This window comes from Ciconia boyciana, chromosome 13, assembly GCF_034638445.1.
Source record: "Ciconia boyciana chromosome 13, ASM3463844v1, whole genome shotgun sequence".
Lineage (NCBI taxonomy): Eukaryota > Metazoa > Chordata > Aves > Ciconiiformes > Ciconiidae > Ciconia > Ciconia boyciana.
Window position 1 is genome coordinate 19,361,095 of NC_132946.1, and position 13,550 is coordinate 19,374,644.

A 13,550-nucleotide genomic window follows, 5' to 3' on the forward strand; every position below is an offset into this window, starting at 1 on the left:
GGGGACAGCCCTGCAGGGGGGACGGGGTACACGGGGCACGACATGCAGACAGGGCACAGGGGATGTGGCGCATGGCACACACCATGGGGGACGCGGCACCGGGGACATGGCACGTGCGAGAGCGACCACAGGTAATGGCACTGGGGACATGGCACGTGGGACAGAGGACAGGGCACATGGGACACGCCGTGGGGGACATGGCACCAAGGACACGGCATGGGGGACGTGGCACCGGGGACAGGGGACGTGGCAGAGGGGACACGGCACAGGGAGGACGGCACACGGCACAGGAGATGCCGCAGAGGACACCGGCCAGGAGACACGGCCCGGCCCCGGCCCCGGCCCCGGCGCCCCCGGCCCGGGAAAGGACCCGCCGCCTCGTGGGCGGGCCCGCACCCCGGACACGCCCCTTATGCTAATGAGCGCTGAATCACGCTCAGCGGGATGCGCCCGCCGGGCAGGACTGAACCACCTGCGCGGAGGGGAGGGGAGAGCGAGTGGAGGGGAGCAGAGCGGGGGGGGCCCGCGCGGACAAGCGCCCCTCTCGCAGCCCGGGGCGCGGAGCAGGAGCAGCTCCGCGCGTGCTCGGGTGCGATACCCGTCGCAGGAGCGCGGGGATCGGGCGCGGGGGGAGGGGCCGTCGGGCCGGCGCCCCCCAGACCTGCGCGCGTGGTGGCGGCCGAGGGCGGGGCGGGCGGGCGGGAGCCCTGGCCGCGGATCACGTGACGGGCGGGCGGCCGCCATTTTGTCCTGCTGAGGCAGTATTTAGGGCGCAGCGCCCGGGCCGCCGCGCACTCCCGTCGGGACGGAGCTCCGCGCCGCCGCTCTCTTTCCCTTTCCCTCCCTCCCGCCGCCGGCCCCCCCCCTCGCGCTGCCCGCAGCCGGCCTCCGCCCCATCTCCCTTCTTCCCGCCCCGCCCGCGCCCTCCTCGCCTCCTCCATTTTGTGGCCGAGCGCTGCCTGCGGAGGACCGGCGCCGCGGCGGAGCCTCCCACCTCCCCCCTCCCCGCCTTCTCGCGCTCCCGTTCCCAGCGGTGCCTCGGCCCGGCCCGCGCAGCCATGTCCTCCAGCGCCAGCCCCGAGTACGCCTCCTTCTTCGCTGTGATGGGCGCCTCGGCTGCCATGGTCTTCAGCGGTGAGCACCCGTCCGGCCTCCCGGGGCGGTGTCGGGGCCTGGAGCTGCCGGGGAGGGGGGTGGCGGGAGCACGGCCTAGCTCGCCGCCGTAGCGCCGGGGGAGCGGCTTCGCTGGGGGCGGGGGGGGGGGGCAGCCCTTTCCCCGTCTTCCCTCTCCCTTGGCGGGGGTGGGGTCGGGTCCCCGGCGGTGGGCCTGGTGCCCGGCTGGACGGGGCGTCCTCCCGGCCTGGCCGCGGGGGCGGCCCCGGGCCCGAGGAGGGGCCCCCCCCGGCTCCATCCGGGCTACGGGGGCGCGGCGGAGGGGGTCTGCGCGGGTGACGTCACCGCGGAGCGTGCCGCCGCCGGCGGAGCCCCCGCTCCACGTGACTGCGGCGGCGCTGCCGCCCGGGCCGGCCCCGCGGGGGCGGCCGTGCCTCCCTTCCCCGCGGAGCTGGGGCGCGGAGCCAGACCCGCTGACCTACCGGTTCGGGGGGTCTTATCGGTCAGAAGCCTGGTGTCACCGGAGGCCCTCGTCCCGGCTCTGCTAATGTGCGCCTTAGCGCGCGGTGCGAGAGGCTCTCATGCCTGGCCTCCCCTCGGGGCTGCCTTGGGGCCCTGGCTATTCCTGTGGTAGGTCTGCCCTGGTCTTCCACAGGAGTCAGCCTTTGCGGGCCCTCCTGGCAGGGAGGGCTGGTCTGGCTCTCCTGGGGCTGAGCACAGCACTTCTCCCGCTGTAAATAGGACAAAGCTGCTTTTTAAAACATTCCTTGGATAAGGCAAGACCAGTTTTTAATGGGATTGAAGGCTAAATATGCAAGCATTTTAGGAGGGAAGTCAGCTTTAAAGATGTTAATAACATGAAAAGGAACTGATAGGCTCCTCACCTTCCCCTTAAAATAGGAGATCCATGAAATATGGAAAAAGGGAAGTCCTTCTCTAGCTGCCATCCATCTGCATCTTGAGTCATTGAGGTGCAGCATGGAGTAAATTGGGTCATTCTGTGGTACTGCTCTCCCTATTGAAGAATGTTTATGTAGAGACCTGTAAATGGTGTTTTACACTAGAAAGACCGTCATATGATGCCTTGTCTCTTTCTTGGAGCCTGAGTAAACCTTCTGCAGCAAACAACTGCTGTTTCTGACTGAGCATTTACTGTTTCCTGATAGGTGCAGACCTGCTGTTCTGTTTGGGATGTAACATGGGGAAGGCTTCAGCTAGTTTTTTTCCAAATGCAAGTGTTACATTATCTAGGAATACAAGAACTAGGAATCAGTCTGATTTTTTCTTCTGAAGACTTAGCCAGTGTCTCCACATGTGTGAGCATACTGACTTGTCTTCATCTGCCACCTAATTTGGCTCCCAGCTGAGGAATCAAAACACTCAAGTATTGAATTGGCTGTAGCTTGAGTTGCCTATAGCTGTTCATGTGCTTGGAGTCTCTATATTAAAGTAGCCTCTCAGAATGGTAGCTGGGTCTGCAAGGCAAATTTTTGGAAGCTACTCTTGATTGATTAGTGTGGTAGATTAAACTGTGTGAATAGCCAAGTAGACAGTGGATTAAAACTGGTGTTTGAGAGGAAGCTGTTTAGCCATGCTGGTGGTTGGCACCATTGACTAGTTTATCACTAGCCATGTTCATGGCTTTAATCTTTGCAAAAAAAAAAAAGCCTGACTGGCTGTGTTTAGTCTTGCTCAATTTGTACCCAGTGGTGGGATGCAGTTGTCCTGTGCTGAGGGTAATTAGTGGCCTGCCACCTTGGGGTTAAAACATTGTACTCACACTTGACAGTATGGCTGGAATGCTGTAGGAGCCAATGTTGGGACTACTGACCTACCTGCCTCTCAGCTAATGAAGATAATGGAGGAATAGACTAAGACCTAGTTACTTCTTTGAAAAAAGAGTCAGCAGATCACTGCCTTTTGCAAAGTAGCAGTGATTAAGGTTGTAGATACTGAGCTTTCTTCCTGAGGATTCCTCTTGCAAAATTGAACTTGGAAGCAAAAGAATATGGTTGTATGGGCTTTTAGACACTGGTTTTGTGATATGCAAGCTTGCTTCAGTGGCAACATCAGTGAGGGATGCAAACTTGAGTCAGCATTTTAATAGGAATTCCAAGTGTCTTGGCGTGTCTAAACTAGCAGCGAAGCATTTCCTAGAAGCTGCAGGTTTGATAGCATGGTAATGTGGGATTGCAAGTTAAAGGAGAAGGTTTGAGTTAGGTAATTCAAAGTGAGTGCTTAAGCTATATGGTTGAAGGTTTGGTAACTCTTGTGTCACTGCTGGTACACGACTGGTCCTTGATGCAGAATGTGTGTCAGATGGTCCTAATACCAGTGGGTCTGAGCTGTGAAGTTAGTCTCTTGCTGGGGCCTAAGCATGTCTGATGGGTTCGGTTGCTGGAACAAGTTATAGATACTGATGATGCAAAATTATTTCTTAGTTGTGAACGTTACTGAACTGCTTGTTTAGTGAAGCAACTTGGATTTTTAAGGCAATATGGCAGAGGCATCAATATGGGATAAAATAAAACTTGCAGTGTCATGTAGCTTTCCTAATAGGGATGTGATGCCACAGCATGTTCTGATGTTAATTGAACATTAGTTTTTTAAAAAACCCACTCTGTAGAAGTAAGGAGCTAAGTCTGTCTGGACAAGCAGTGTAAAACTATCTAAAACTGTCCTAGATCAGTGTTAATTAGTGCAGTGATCATGTCTGACTTGTGCTGTATCTAAAGATCAGATTCTTGTGGAGCTTGTAGTTCTGAGACCTGTTTCAAGTAAACACATTCAAGTTCTATACTGTCCAGGCTAGTTTGATGTGAAAACAGGCAACTTTATGCAGTACTGTTTGGTGTTTGAACATTAACTGCTGATGGTAAATAGATAGCAGAACTTGTTCTGATCAGCTAGTACTGATGGCAGCTAGAAAGACTAAAGCAGGCTGCTGTGACCTTGGCTATCTTTGAGCCTGCTTATTCATTTGCTGATTACAACTTGTTCTGATGGCTAAAGTTTCTTTATTTCCTATGTGTAAAACATGTGGCTGGCTCAGTGTCAGGTGCTGTTGAGTGATCAAATTATTGCAGCTTTTCCATGCAACTTTGGCATGCCAAAATGGAAAAGCATGGTATTGGGCAAAGCTGTCTGATTCTGTGCTGACTGATGCTCCATGAAGAAAAGTGTGATGTCCCAGGCACACCCCACTGTGGCCTCCATTATGTGGTAAGGAGTTTTACTTAGATCTGCATGCTGGATGGGCATTCAGTGCCTTCAATACTGCTTCACTATCAAGCATCTGGAAGACTGCTAATGAAGAGAACTCAAGCTAGCAGTGTTAAGGTTAGTCCTGTGTCTTTTCGTTGTTGCTGCAGAGCTAATGAAATAACACTTTTTATTTTAAACTAGGGCTGCAGATACTCTAGCAGTTGGTTAGCTATTAAGAGACCTCCATGGTGAAATTGCTGGCTCAGAATATCTAGCTTGATGCAGCTGACAGCCCTGTGCAGTCTGATTCTAGAAGGCATCATGACTATAAACAACTTGCAGCCTTGAAGGCAAATTACACCTGTGCTTCCTGAAATACTCTCTTGAGGGGTAGGGAGGTGGTAGAGGAGAGCTGCTTGCTTCTCAGTAAGGAGCTGTAGACCTCATCCTAAGAGGACCTTGCAGACTCCTTAGCTGTAGCTTGCAGGTGAAAATGAAATGGCAGAACAGAGTGGAGCTCAAGGTAGTCTTCTGTTCCAAATCATTAAAGAGTACTTCAAAGGCATCATGGTATGGGCAGGAAAACTCAGTGGGTCAGATTTTGAGCTACCAGACTGTCTACAGTAGAGAGACTAGCTTAAGCATTCATCCTTAACAGGTAAATTAGTGGACTATTAAGACATAAGCGTTGTAACAGAAGTAAACTAGAGAAGCACTATTTCTACAGCTCAGTTAAATTAAGGGAAGACATCTTAACAAGGGCATCACTTCCACTCAGTAAAAAATGCTAGTCTTAGGTTCACCTGAAAACCAGATAAAGCATCAGGATAAACCATTGGCTCTACAAAACTTGGCTGAAGCAGATATGCTGCTGCTTGTACTGTGGTTTCCAGGTGTACCTGATGGGACTCCTGTCTTTCCCTGAAGTCACTGTAGACTACAAAGTCTGTAGGCACTTCCCCTCTGATGGGAACATTCAGAGCAGTAGTGGAGATGAATGCCAGCTGCATCAGGACCTCTTAGTCAACTTCCTTTTTTCCCCCCTTCCGAAAACTAGCCTCTTCCATCTGTCCAGAGTCTGACTGATTTCAGGCAGCAGTTGCAAGCTGAAAAACTCTCCAGCCTGATCAGGCTGTTCAGTGATGCTTGAAACAATGGTTTCACAGAAGTGCATGCTTCCATGTGCTTGTTGTCCTCACCAAACAATAAGGCATAACTTGCTGAACTCGCTTCCTTCAGACTGTGAATCTTGTGAGCATGAGGCTTCAAGTCAGGCTAGTCTAGCCACAGGAGTGTCTGCTGGATGTGGTCAGATGACCTTGGCTTTCCCACGCTTCAGAAATGAGGCAGCTTAGCTGTGGATGCCTGCTGGTGAGTGGTGTAAGCTGCTGTTAGACCAACTAGATGAAAAGGGCTCCTGCTAACTGGTGTAACAAACTACTCTGCCAGTCAGCACCTGGAGTACAGTGGTCCACCCAGTCTGTGAAATGGGTCATCTTTAAGGTTGCAGTGGAGCTTGTGTGATAAAGAAAGATAAATAACAAGTGACTGGACTTTGCTGCTTGTAGAATAGCAAGTCTGTAATCTGTGGTGTAAAGTGTCAGCCTTGCCGTACTTTAAAAAAAATTTGCTTTGTGTGCTATGTCAGACAATCCAGAGTACCAATTGCAGCAGTCCCAGGTGCTTGGACAGTTGACTGGTAACTCATTTTTTTTCTTTGGACTGCTGCTATTGCAGCAGCTTCTTGAGGAGCTGGTAGACTTTTAAGCTCTCAGATCTACTGAACAGAAATAAAAGGTGTGCTAGCTTTGCAGGTTGTTTTTGATAATGCTGTAAGCTGACAGTGCTAAGCTTGTTTGAAATCCCCACACCCTCTCATAACATTAGGGAAGAACAAAAAGCATGCTGTCCCTAATCCTATAACAGGTGACTTGCTAAAGACTTTCAAAGTCTACAACTTCCTGTAGGGCAGCTTATCTCTTTACCCCTCCAGTTATCACTGGGGGACTGGCTATAGCCAGCCTTCAGTCAGTGTGATCTGAATTTGCATAGGTGCCAGATACAGTTCCACTAATTTGACTCTCTCTCCTGTGGAGATGCAACTGGACATAGCAACAGGGTTTTTGCAAGGCAGCCATGGAGTATCCGTTACTGTAACCTGAGGCAGAGCTGTGTTTGTGTTAAATGTGGTGGTGTGGGAGGGGCCTTAGAATATGAGTGGGAAGAAGCCTGTTTCTTTGAAAATGCCCAGGTTTCTGGCATGGCAAAGCAAGGACTGTAGTTGACCTGGATATCACCTCTAACAGTTCTCTGACCATTTAAGAACAACCTGCTCAAGGATGAATATGCACTGAGGTGAGTTGGTGCCTAGTGTCTGGTTCAAGGGAAGCCAACCTACTGTAGAGGGCAGCCCATTTGATAATGGATTCATTATAAAAGGCTCCAGATGTAAGTACTCATCCAGGATGGTATTTCAGACTTGCTACGATAGTAACCCATGGTATCTTAATTGGAAGTTTGGCTTGTGTTCCTAGCTCACTTCCTAATGCAGGGAAATTCTGCCTATTAGTGTTCTGGAAATCTTTCACGCATTGCAGTGTGAAAACCTGCTTCTCTGTGATGGGACCCAGGAATCACTGGCTCTGAATGGACCAAATGCTGCTGGAGTGTGTGTGGCTGTTTCTGAACCTCTGTTCTTGGGCTGAGCATGTCTGAATGTGGTGCAGCTGCTGAAACTGCATCTATGCAAATGGTTCCCTGGCTTGAGGGCTCCTGATAATGTGGTCACTGTCCATAGGTGCATATCTGTCTGCAGAGCTTTGCAGAACAATGCAAGGCTTCTGGTAATAGCCTCTTTCTATACTGAGGGAGTGTCACATGAGGTGACTTGCAGCTAACTTGGCTGCAAGATTAATGTTCTTGGTGCATGACCTTACAGAGCACTGTAGCTACAGCTACAAAAGATTGGTCCTAGTACTTGGACTAGCACTTGATCTAAACGTCAGGCTGCTTGAGTACTGACAGTGAATATCAGAGGCAAAGCTCTACTGAAAGTCCTGGCAGTGGCAAGACTACAACTAGTAGTCTTCAGTCCTTACTGAAGCTATTGCCTATATGGTGAGTTATTTTCTAGTTCATACTTCATCTTGCAGCTGCACAGCTATACTACCTCTGCTACCACTTTTGACTAATAGAAAGTAACAGCTATGGCGAGGTGCCAGGCAGCATATCCACAGCCCTGTGGGAGTGTTTTGCCCCCAGGAGCAGTACTAAATCAACTCTGGCTTGTGAGTTCAGGGAGTTACTCTTCAGAAGTATTTCAAAATCAAGTTAACCTTTGAAACAGGCTTACTGGGAGTAGGTGGTCTTGAATGATATGTAAAGCAACTTCTCTGTATTATAACACCATTGAACTTAAAAATGGCACAGTTCCTGGTTATAGACCAGAATGGCTTCCTTCTGTGATAAAGCTAGGTAGGCAAAGTGCTTCTCCAGCTGCTAGGTAAATGTTTTGATAGCTCTATGTTTCTATACTTTAAAGGTAGTGTTGCTGTTTAATTGGTCTGTATGTAAGAGGTGATGGAGCTGTACAATCTGAAGCAAACACATGGAGTCTTGGTGTATACAGTTCTTGTTCCATTTTCAGTGTCTTCCACATAGATCTCTTCAAACCCTGTTCACCAAGAGGATTGTGGGAAACATGTTCTTCCAACTTATCAGGGGTATTTAAATGTAGCATATGTGCTTCAAATGTTGCAGCTGCCAAGAGGTGCAAGTCAAGATGTGCAGGAAGATTGAGCTAAGTTCCAAATAGCCCATAACTGAATAGCTGTGCCCTTAGGTGGCTGTGTCATGGTGGGAAGTGGATATCATCTTTGCCACCTGGACTGTAATATTGGGGTATTGTCAAAGGTGCAAGGAGAACTTCTCAGGCTAGTGGAGAGCAGTAAGACAAGCTGCCTTGTAAGATATTAGAGGTGCAGCTGTGGGGGACTCCAGTGTAAGCCTGTTGGTCAGGATGCTGATAAAGACTTCATTGGGAGCAGATGTGCCAAGCTCTGAAGCTGTATGTGTAGCACCTGTGACTGTCCACCAGTGGGAGTGTAATAGCTCTTCAGTGCCATCTAAAAATGTAATGTTACAACTAGCTGCCACAGAGTACATATAGACTTTATTAGTTAGTGTGTTTAGACCAAGTTCAAGGCATAAGCTCTTGCCTGTTCCCTAGAAATGGGATTTAACAATTGATAATTGACAAACTTGTGCTCATCTGCCCCTCCCCAAAAGCTTAAGCAGGCTGGCTTTCTGTAAGTGGGATTACAAAATCAGCTTCTGTAATCCATCCCTGCATTAATTGCAACACCTTTAACTTCAGACTTTGAGGAAGCAATGACTGATCTAATTTATACAGTGAGCTACCCTCATGAGCCTTGGTGTTTCTGGAGAGGTTTAAAATATTCCAAATGAGGAATAGTTTCTGCAAAATGCTATAGCAAGCCTAGAAGTCTAGATAGACTGAACATTGATTCTACTTCCAGTCCTTAGAAGATGCTTCATCCAACAGAAGAGAATTCAAGTTAGTGATTTCTTTCTAGACTTCCTAGGGGCTAGACCCTTAAACACCACCATCACTGATATTGCTAGCTAAGTCTGCGCACTAGTTTCCAGGCTCAGCTTACATTTGCAGGTAAACTTGTCTTCTGCTCTTGGCTCAGGGTTCCAGCTAAGCTGGATTCTAGTTCTGTATCACACTGAACAGCTCTTTACATCTCTCATTTAGTGACAGTCAAGACTTTAACAAAAAGAGGATCCAGATTACAGGAGGTTCATGAGCTTTGCTAGTACAGAAGCAATTTGTAGTTGATAATGAGGCTTTCCCTTCAAGTTTTTGTAACTAAAACTGAACTTCCTTCTGATAGTGAGTCTTGTGTTAGTGCAGCAGGGCCACCTTTATTAAACTTCTGAAATTTCTTAGTGCAAAGCCAGGAGGATTACTGCTCACTTCTTGACTGCTCAGAGATAGGCTGAGTGAGGAGTAAGTGCTGAGTGAGGAGGGGGAAAGTACATATCCTAAACCCTTCAAATACCTCCCATCAAATCTTTTGGGCAAGGTGCATTATATCACAGTTGGATGCTGGTGTAAGAGGCAGCTACAGATCTTTGTGAACAAGCAGCTCTCCCCTGTAGAAACCTTAGTTTTTAAGTGGGCGGAACAAGCTCAAAAAGTAGGTCTCTGAACAGTACAAAGATTTGACATCCCCATGGCTTTAGTATTCTCCAGTAGCCTTTTAGAGCAAGCAAGAGCATTTTCATGCTAAGTTGGACTGTTACCTTTGAATATCAGCCTGGTGGTGTCTGAGAAGGAGACTACCTACCCTTCCACATACCTTGCAGTGCTGCTTCAAGGACTTAGTCCTGGATGGCTGCACACCTGTATATCATCTCTTGGGTGATGGTGAGTGCAGTCCAGAGTTAAGGAGTTCCTAGAGTACTCCAGAGCAAGGTTGGAAGGAGAATGGTCTTTCCAAGTACTTCAAAATCAAAGAATGAGGTATTTGTGGAAGCTTTTATGTGACACTACAAAGTTTAAGGCAGAAGTTACTTTTTGGGGTAGTGCTTTGGGGCTCTTGATTCTACTGTTTCTCAGTTGGAGGTGATAAGCCCATGTTCTGGTTTGAAAACCAAGCTTTGGATTCCTGTGTTGATCTCTGCATGCTCAAGTGTTTACACAGGTGATCAGTGAACCTTAGGGTTAAGGTGGTTGTGGTCCTCTGTAACCTACAAGCCATACTCTACGTTGTGGTTCCAGTGGTTGGATTAACAAGTGTTTGGACCTGAATCCTTCACAGGTGGGGTTATTGACACATGAAGAGGGTGTCCTTTCTCCAAAGAATGAAGTGCAGCAATAATATGTGAATTTGTTGCTCAGTATGTGTCTGATGAAGCTGAAATGGCATGTTTGACCCCAGGATAAAGCATAGGCCAGATGGGACCTCTTCCACAAAACCTATGAAGGATGCCAGGAGATGACTTGTTAAATGTTGGGTGCATCTGAGAACTTGGGCCAAGTGGCTCAAAGTTCAGGGTCTGTAAAATCCAGCTTTCAGACAGGTTACTTCCTGCTGCAGTAGCAAGGTGTGCTTTGCTGTTTCCTCTGCAGTTCAGCTGAGTAGAGCCTCACTGTGGGCTCTGAGGGCACAAACTGAAGTAACGAGTTCAAGTTTGGACCTTGGGTTTTGATTCCTAAATGGGGAACAAATGTCTACTGGAGAGTATGCCCTGCTGTGAAGCTAGCTTAGAGAGGGTATTCTGTTACCAGTACTGTTTGAACAGCACCTTTTTACTTATCTAGCTTTGTTCTAGGACTCTGGATAGGTCACTTCCTCATCCCTTAGGGGAATACTCCTGGCTGACAAACTAAGTAGTCAAGTGACCATGTTAGTTTTGCACAATTCTTCCTTGTGCTGACTCAGCTGTTCTAATACTGCAGCCTAGTGAAGGAGATGGTATTTGGGGATGTTTAATGCATTTTTTTTCTCTTCCAGCATTGGGAGCTGCATATGGAACAGCAAAGAGTGGCACGGGTATTGCAGCCATGTCTGTCATGAGGCCTGAGCTCATCATGAAGTCAATCATCCCTGTTGTCATGGCGGGTATTATAGCTATCTATGGCCTCGTAGTGGCAGTCCTCATTGCCAATGCTCTCTCACCTTCTATCACGCTATTCAAGTAAGTTGCTGTGTCTGTCAGTTTTGTTCAAGTTTGTCCCGTTGCTATTTTGATGTTGCTGAATGGGTGGGTTTTGCTGAAGACCCCTGGAAGGACTGTCAGTGCTAAATGTACCTAACCTGGCCTTAGGAGTATGGACTGGGATTTCAGCTGTCCTGCCTAATGCCTTAGCCTCAGTAGTAGTGCTGCCTGATTAGTTTGCTGTATTAGCTAACAGATCAGACATCCCACTTCTGGAGATAATGTAGTGGTTTATGGCTTGAAAGAAACTGTGTACAGGCAGTACTGGGATAGGAGGCTAAGCTTGTTTTGTCATGCCAAATTCTAGACCTGGAATACACAGGTCTTTTGAAGACAGACAATCAGATTAGACAAAATAGTTCTCCTGTTGCCTGGGAGATGCAAGTAAATAATACTGCTTGCTGCTTTATGTGCTGGTAAGTCAACCCTCAAGCTATACATTGGGCCTGTACACCAGCTACAGTCTGAAACTTGATCTATTTTTAGCTTTTCAGAACAGCTAGAACTGGCTTGATTGAGACCTCTCAGAATAAAACAATGCTTCTGAGGTCTAAGAGCAGATATCTGTGTCACTATACAAGCTATAGCCGATGAGCAGTATGGTTGGCCTAAAGAGCCATGATCTAAGAAAGGTACAAATGCTCCTTTGCAGTTACCAGGTGGCTAGATACTGATAGGGACTGCTCCTCAGGTACCCCTGCCTGGGAAACCAGACCATTCTTGTCCAACTCTTGCAGTGCAAGAGACCTAATAATCACCTGGCTGTGCTATGGCTGTATAATAAGGTTGCTAAAGGTGAGTGGCAAGAGCAGCTATTAACAGGCTACACAGCACTATGGCACAGGCATTTCAGCAAGTGCTAGCCCAGAGTGTCTTGCACTTGCAGGTATGGCTGGAGTAAGTACAACTGTGGCAGCATGCTAAGCCTGCAGCTGAATGAAGTGGCTACGGACAAGCTGGGTGGCCATATGAACTCACAGGCCCAGTAGCTTAGCGTATGAGCCATACCTGAATATCAGCTAAAGATCTTGCATAGCTGCCTCTTATTTAAGTGTAAGAGCTAGGAGTCTTAGGAAGCATTTGCTTTGAGACATACTGTGCATGCTTAAAGAATATAGAAGCTCATTCTGCAGGAAAGAGGTTCCCTTTAAATGTTAATTCTTACTTCCTTTGGGGAGAGCAAAAAAAGGCTAGCCTGAAGTTGAAGGGTTGGGTGTCCTGTTGCTTGCCACTGAAACTCTTTTCATCTCTGTCCTACAGGAGCTTTCTTCAGCTGGGTGCTGGCTTGAGTGTGGGCCTCAGTGGTCTGGCTGCTGGCTTTGCCATTGGTATTGTGGGTGATGCAGGTGTACGGGGAACAGCACAGCAGCCCAGGTTATTTGTGGGCATGATCCTGATTTTGATCTTCGCTGAAGTTTTGGGTCTCTATGGCCTCATTGTTGCCCTTATCCTCTCCACAAAGTAAATGTCGGGGTATGATGTAAAGAGATGTAACAAATCTGTGTTTAAAAAAAAGCTCCAGAATGAAAATGGTCTCTCCAATGTGTACAGTTGTCCCAATTTGGTAGTTGATCTCTTGTAAATGCGCAATGTATGTTAGTGACTTGTCTGTCCTGTGTGTACTTCAATATTAAATTGGATGGGCTGCTCCAAGCCTGCTGCATGGCTTGGGGTGGCCTGTGTGCAATTTTCCACCCATTGCTGTTAGTACTTTATGTATAAATATGAACTAGAAATGTAATTTTTTCTCTTCACTGGATGTTTATTTATAAAAGACTTGACATGTTCATACATCTATGGAGCAAGGATTTTCAATTTCCCATGCTATATATATTAATCTTATATATAGGTAGATTACACTGTGGGGTCAATTGTAAGTGCAGAGAATTCCTTGGATGTAACTTTGATTCTAAAGATTGCTGTAGTGTCCTGGTATTGGAGTATGAGAATTTCGTGTTTTATTACAGCAATTGTCCGAAACACTCCTGTGTTTCAGTAGTAACTGCGTATGCTCCGGCATCAGAGTCGTGCACCCAGTGTTGGGTTACAAACTTATACCATGTTTCCGAATAAAACTTCCTCACTACATTGCTGTAATGAGTCCTCTGCCTCTGATTTCATGCTTTTGCTGCTCCTTTAGGAAGAGGAGGGGTTCCTTTTAGGGGGAGGCAGGTTCTTGAAGTGACTGAGTACTGTGCAGAAGTGATGCTGTCATCACTGCTAAAGCATTCCCTTTTTTTCCTGGGCAAGTAGCAATGCTGTTTCCAGCTGCTGCCCATGGTGAGCAGGAATGCGAGGCTGTTGCAGTGCTGTGCTTACCCTGATCAAGCAGCACATCTTTGCTCTGACACATGGTAATGCCATGTCATAGGCTGTGCAGCATGGCTTGAGCAGACAAGGTCAGGGAGCAAGGGTGCAGGCTTCAGCATGTGACAGGGAATAGGAGCTGCTGAAGAGCCTTTAGGCAGCTTGTCCTTGTGATG

At 48.0% G+C, this 13,550-nt stretch overlaps 1 protein-coding gene across 1 annotated transcript; it reads left to right on the top strand.

Annotated features, from left to right (window-relative positions):
- Positions 1–747: 747 nt before the first annotated feature.
- On the top strand, positions 748–13,167 carry ATP6V0C (ATPase H+ transporting V0 subunit c). The gene is made up of 3 exons (XM_072877939.1): positions 748–1,134; positions 10,863–11,046; positions 12,328–13,167. Exons 1-3 carry the CDS (start codon positions 1,059–1,061, stop codon positions 12,530–12,532), a joined length of 465 nt encoding a protein of 154 aa, XP_072734040.1. The 5' UTR covers positions 748–1,058; the 3' UTR covers positions 12,533–13,167.
- Positions 13,168–13,550: the final 383 nt, after the last annotated feature.

What these genes read in the sequence shown, in the direction of transcription:
- ATP6V0C (XM_072877939.1), top strand. Translation starts at nt 1,059, where the DNA reads ATGTCCTCCAGCGCCAGCCCCGAGTACGCCTCCTTCTTCGCTGTGATG. An exon ending in GGCTGCCATGGTCTTCAGCG is followed by an intron (nt 1,135 to 10,862) that starts GTGAGCACCCGT and finishes TTTCTCTTCCAG; the next exon opens with CATTGGGAGCTGCATATGGA. An exon ending in CCTTCTATCACGCTATTCAA is followed by an intron (nt 11,047 to 12,327) that starts GTAAGTTGCTGT and finishes TCTGTCCTACAG; the next exon opens with GAGCTTTCTTCAGCTGGGTG.